Here is a 6,191-nt window from a genome sequence, read left to right as displayed (position 1 = left end):
TAGCGTCACTCTCTCTCATTTAATCACACTTTCGCTAAGCTTGTATATGCACTGAGCTATTCCTAAAAGGACCCACGATACTCTATTAACATATTGTTTTCATCGAAACATTTTATGTGAATTGTCTAATTAGAGAAGCTGGATGGAAGCGACAGCTCCATCTTAACTTTCCCCAGAGCTGCACCTGTATGAGCTGAAACAGAGTAATGTGTCCAACAGCAGATCTAGACAGCCAGGCTCTCTTTATCCATATTTGTTTTCCTGACGTTGGACTCTTGTGCTCAGGTATACACTTTATTTACCCTACGGATGAAAACAAACCTAATTCCTTACCTGCTACTCAGCCAATAGATGGTATTCATATATGTAATTACAATTTTAAAAGCACTTCTTCAAAGATGAAAATGTAACTGTTTGTAGAATGGATATATAACCAGTATGTTGTCTTCAGAAGTGTTTCCATGTCCATGCAGGTCTGCTTTGTCTCTGTGTGAAAGTATAAATTAGAGGTCCTGGATCCACACTGGCAGACCTTTATGACTGCACTTTCACTCTTCACTTGTAACTGCTGCCGGCCTTACTTCAGTTTTTAATGGCCTCCAATTAGAGGTGAAGAAACTTTGAAAAGTTTATGACATGGAGTCAGTTGGCTCTAGGTACTTCATTATTTCATAGGAGTAAAAGGGGAAGTAGTTGCAGTAACCGCAGATGGACTTCTTTACTCTAAAAGCAAAAAAAATTAACTCTTCATGCAAAGGTGTTGTACGTGGATGTTGAAGGCCTCATCAACAGTTTATACAGAATTATAAGCTGCCGTACCACCAGACTCCAGAGCAGGGTCTTTCCTCAGGATGTGAGGATCCTATTCATCCTCCACCCTCCACATTTAATATTTTTTTATGTGTGTTTCTGTTATGTGGAACATTTTTACATTTACATTTTTACATTTAAACTGCATTTTTTTGCACAACCCTATTTTACAATTACAATAAATCACCTTGTAACCTTGTATGTAATTAACAGACTCAAATATAAAAAAGAAACAAAAAACACCAAAACAGACGATTTGAATATTTTATTAATATGTAGAAAATGTATTAAAAAAGGAACTATATAGTACATGTTTAAGTCAAACTAGAGCTAAATTTGACAGTAATATCCAAGATTATCCAACAATAAATCCTTAGTTTCAGCATAATGAGCTTCTCAAACAGTCAAGATTTTGTCAACATTTATATTTCATGGCAAGATTTCAAATCAATGCAGTTTCAGTGTCTGGAATATATAACAGATATTACCATACAGGGTGGTTGTATCAGTTAATTCACATGTAAAATAAACCCATGAAATAAAGCATTTTCAGTTTGATATCATAGAGGACCATGTGTCATTAATTACTGTATTCTTTTCACAATGATGCATCAGTCAGTGTAACTGAAAAATAAATAGAAGTTGAATAAATACGATGAACAAGTTTCCTGTAAGGAGCTCAGTAGAAAGAAACAGTAATACAGTGTGAGTGTATTCCAGTGACAGACTGAGTTTTAATTTAAAAAGATGGAGGAGATTCTCTTTTCAAACTATCCCTCCAAAAATATTTAAAATGAAGACTTACTTAGCTTGCAATGAGGAAAACAAACTAGTTTGCGGGACTGGCATCAAAATACCAAATAACAATTCAGGCTCTTTTGACAATGTAATATCAGACATGTTATTACCATGACAAGATGGGCACTATTTGTTTTCCTGAAAGTTTTTTTTTTTTTTTTTTAAACAAATGGAAAAAGAATAAAAATGATCCACAGTAATGCAACTTGAAACAAACAATTTGTTTTTGTGGTTTTCACATTGACAGGAAAAAGTCAAATAAATTATAGTAAGAGCATCTTATAGTTTGCCATGAGAGAAATCCCGTACAATACAAACAACATTCTGTTCCTTTTCTGCAAAGCTTTGTGACCTTTGTCCATTGTACAAAAATGCACCGAGGCAAACTTCATCTAAATAGTTAATGAAATAAGTACTTGGAGAATTCCCTATTCTACTATAAATCACTGTGGGAGATGGATTGCATGAGAGGCTCTGAAACAGTCACTTTGACAGTGAACCATAAATCAGACCTGGGAAAGGTCACATGTTGAAACCGTGTTCTTATAGATTATATTTTAGGTTATGTTGGTTTTAGTTTGCCCTTGTGGGTAATTTTACTGTTTGCACAACAGCTTAGAGGCCTGATGAATCAATATCATCTACATCTTCTACCTTACAAACTATTTCAAGAGAACCTTTTACCCAGATCAGCAAAGAAATATGTCACAAACATATTCTTATGACATTTGTTATTTACTATCAGACTCTTGATTGCAATTTAGTCAACATCCATTGGGTCCATTCACCTTTAACATAACAACGGTTAGAAGTACGGCAGTTAAAAGGGAAATGTTTCAGAAGGCGATCTGAATTAGTTTGCATCTAAAGGGGAAACACATTAAAAGTCACATTATCTTCAACTCTATATCTACGTGAGTATATTAGTAGTTTATAGAGGGGAAAGTCACCGAAAAACAAATGAAAAATATACACAGGACACAAGCCAGATTTTCTGGTTCGCTTCAACAAGATAACTGAAAAGAAGAAACAGACTGACGAAGGCTACTTAAGAATGAGATTTCCAGCTGTTAATATTTGGATTGTTGAACACATATATGAGAACAAATGTTGCTTGCTTGCAGCGATGGTGACATTGATTTCCAAGGATTGTATTGGACAACACATTTTCGTTATTGCTAGTATGTAGCCAGAGAGGAGATTTTTACCAGTAATATGTGTTTCGTCTTCATAAAACTGCAGTCAACTAAATGCACTGGCACTGAAGGCTTTGTGTGACAATGTGAACACTGAATGGAACAAAATGCTTGGTGGGTATGCTGCAGATTACGCCCACCCTACTAAAAGAATACATTCTCTGCCACATTTGCTGATCTTGTTGTTTCACTGGGGAGCTTAAATAGCGAAGCAACTAAAAGAAGGGCACGGAAGAAGAACTTGGCTCCACTCCACGCACTGTTCTTCCTTCTTTGTTAAGTTCATTTCAGCTAGCAGTGAGAGAGAGGCCAGGCTAAAATCTATGCGCTATGCCCACCCTGACTTTCTTTTGCATAGAAGGCAGTGTTCACATTGCATAAAATGCCAAGGGACATGCATACCATAAAAGTCCCTTAAAAGTGAGAATCTATTAATACAGGGAAAAAAAAGTTGCTTCAGTGACTTTGGTGACAAAACAAACTGGCATATTTCCAAACAGCAGACAGAGTCTCTATTATGCAGATCTTTGGTTAAAGCTGGGGTATGCAAGGTATTTTTGGCATCATTGGGACAGAATTCCATAATAACCTTTAATATATTGTAGTTTAGGTCGTGAGAGAAAACTTCACCTCCTCCTGAATCTAGCACACTTTGACCAATCACAGGTCTCAGGTTTCAGATAGAGGGTGTATCCTATTGGCTGTTCTACAAATGCAGATGCGGGGTGCACGTCCCTTCGTTGAAAGCCTGATTCAAAAGCGGAATATCCTGCGGTAAAAGCTGCTTTTCAAACATTGGCAACAACCTACACTACAAAGCAACCCCCCAAAAAAGGAAGACGGACATTTCAAAAAGAGAGACAATATCTGGGAAGCATTTCAGAGATGGAGAGAAAACACTGTGAATAGCGTCACGGCTACTGTAGCTACGGCAGTAGCTACGGCTACGGTTAGCAGAACGCTTAACTAGTAACATTGTCTCTCCCATCTCTGAAACGCTTTGCTGACATTGTCGCTTTCTAGTGCCTTGAATCACAATAAAATCATCTCAAAGGGCTTTACAGGCCCAAAAGATTGCAAAGAAAACAGGACCGGGATTCTTGTAGAGTTGTCGCTATTCAATGGCTTAGAACAAAGAGGGGACAGCTGCAGGATGAGGGTGGTATTTAAACATTTTCGGAAAAGTCCGTTCCTTAGGGTACTACTTGAATTAGAATATGCTGAAAGGTTAGCATGGACGCTTTTTCCCAGTAACCTCCCTCTCGCTTCAATCTATCTGCACCATCTCTGCAAGCAATCACAGCATCTACAACAGGGGTGACACAGATATTAAAGTCGAGGAAATAATATCTAAATGCCCATGGACGCCTAAATAAATAATTGAATTGAGTGAACAAGAATAGCTTTGCTGTGTTCCCACTTGTAGTGCAAATTCTCTCAGTGTGGCTACCAATAATAATAGAGTTTAATATTAAATATTCATTCTGCTTTAATAATTAACACAAAGGATACTGTATTCAACAGTAGCACAGACAGAGAGAAATAAAACAAACTAAATAGATGGTAATGAAACTGTTGCTGGTGCACTGCTTGGTGAATGATAATTCTGGATGTTCAGTTTAGTTTTTTGATATTATTTTTGTCTCTAATGTCCAGTATTTGTACTCATGTTTTAGGATTACATTAACTTAATATAGGCTCAAACACCAATGCATCAAATCATATTAAATAGATGATTTTTTTTGTCACAATATCAGCTATAAAAATATATATATATCTTACAGTTAAGGGTTTTAAGGGCATTTACAGTATATTTTTCGTTAAAAGTGTTTGTTTTTTTCAAAATGGTTAAAATAATGTTAGCTCTTGCAGTCTTGAGGGCATTTCTGAGCACATGTCCTTGCATCCTAGGGAAAGGCAAATCACAGACTTAAAGAAAAGAAAAAGCTTCTTGGTTTGCCTTTCCTTTTTTTTTTTTTTTTTACAGCAAATAGAACCATTGTCATTCAAAGTATTTCATAAATTACATACAGTGTCCTCTATCATCTGGGTAGAAGTACAGCAGGAAAAGACAGCTAAAGCTGGGCTGGAGCAGTGATAAACAGAGTTCGGACATTGTTTCCTCTCTCATATTTCATGACCACATCAATGGTTACAACAGTTTCTGCATTACATTAATAATGATGAGTTTTGCTTTTTTTTATAACTGAATATTAATAAAATATTAGTAGCTTTTTGTCATAACCCCACTTTTTCTTTGCAGCCACACTAAAAGGCATTAAATAGCACATCAGTGGTGCACACAGATAGCAGAAACATCAGTAAACATAGTCCGAACTCCATTTATCCATGACTCGGGGCTGTTTGTTTATACAGGGGCAGACCGCCTCCTCTTGCTGCTGATGCTACGGAAGTTGAATGGCCTCATCTTCATCTCCACAAAAGGAATAGAGAATTCGTGGCCTTTCCAGTGGTACCAGTTAATTCCCTGTAAGAGTGAAAAGTGTGATTTCAGAAGCTGCTTGAACCAACAGGTAATTTAAAGCAAGGCAAGGGCAGAAAAGACAGAAAACGTAAGAAAGAAATAGAGAGACTGAAGATAGAAATGTTATATATTCAGTAAAGGGTATTTTAATTTCAACCGAGGGAAGCCGTTAAAAAGCAGGAGGGCAAAAATCCTGACTTAAGAGCTAGCACAATCATGAATTTAGTGTAATTATAGTCTCACTCCATCCCTGCTAATCCCCGTCACTGCCAACATCTTCCCATTTGCAGCTTTACACTAAGAGGCAATTTCTCTCCGTGTGTCATTATGCTTGTCCATCTCTGCTCCCACCTGGTCTCATTTCATGTCATCAAACAACAAAGAAGACGGTACAGAGAGCAGAGAGCGAAGCTCCAAAGCCTCTGCAGTTCAGCCTAATCACAGCTCCACACAACGCCTCGCTTTCTTTGTAGAGCCATTACGGCATGGGAGAATCTGGGAGAGAAGCTGCATCACACACTCGTCAGAAGGACCGGACAAGCCCTCAACACTCACTCCCACCTCACACGTATTGAGCAAAACAAACACCTGTCAGTGTGAGAATGGGATACTAGTATCATTTTTAATCAAACACAAGTGCATGTTGTTTCATGTTTTGGCTCTGGCCTTTTCCTTCCACACGTTTCTGTAATTGGAATATGAACCCAGTGATATGAGTGTTTGGATAAGAGTGTCATTCCCAACAGATGATACAGGCCCTTCTTATCAGTGAAGACTGAGGTGCATCATCTCTCCAAGTTTGATTAAAATTGATAAAGTGGTGCAGCATTACCGGCCCTTTTTTTTTTTACCTTTCACTACAGCTCCTCCAACAGGCAAATGAGTGTAAGTATGGAGATGGA

The 6,191-nt window shown here is 37.6% G+C and overlaps 1 protein-coding gene across 2 annotated transcripts in view; it reads right to left on the bottom strand.

Moving 5' to 3' along the window:
• Window positions 1-1,060: 1,060 nt before the first annotated feature.
• Window positions 1,061-6,191, bottom strand: part of tnr (tenascin R (restrictin, janusin)) — a 162,022-nt gene continuing 156,891 nt past the window's right edge. For both annotated transcript variants that reach the window (XM_068738269.1, XM_068738270.1), the window contains one exon: window positions 1,061-5,292. In XM_068738269.1, the coding sequence (XP_068594370.1) occupies window positions 5,173-5,292 (120 nt within the window). In that variant the 3' untranslated portion in view covers window positions 1,061-5,172. The remainder of the gene's footprint in view (window positions 5,293-6,191) is intronic.

This window comes from Cebidichthys violaceus, unplaced genomic scaffold (assembly GCF_023349555.1).
Source record: "Cebidichthys violaceus isolate CVI_PGR_0920_01 unplaced genomic scaffold, fCebVio1.0.p SCAF_8, whole genome shotgun sequence".
Taxonomy (NCBI): domain Eukaryota; kingdom Metazoa; phylum Chordata; class Actinopteri; order Perciformes; family Stichaeidae; genus Cebidichthys; species Cebidichthys violaceus.
Note: the sequence above shows the minus strand (reverse complement) of the source record. Positions and strands in the feature narration are given on the sequence as shown.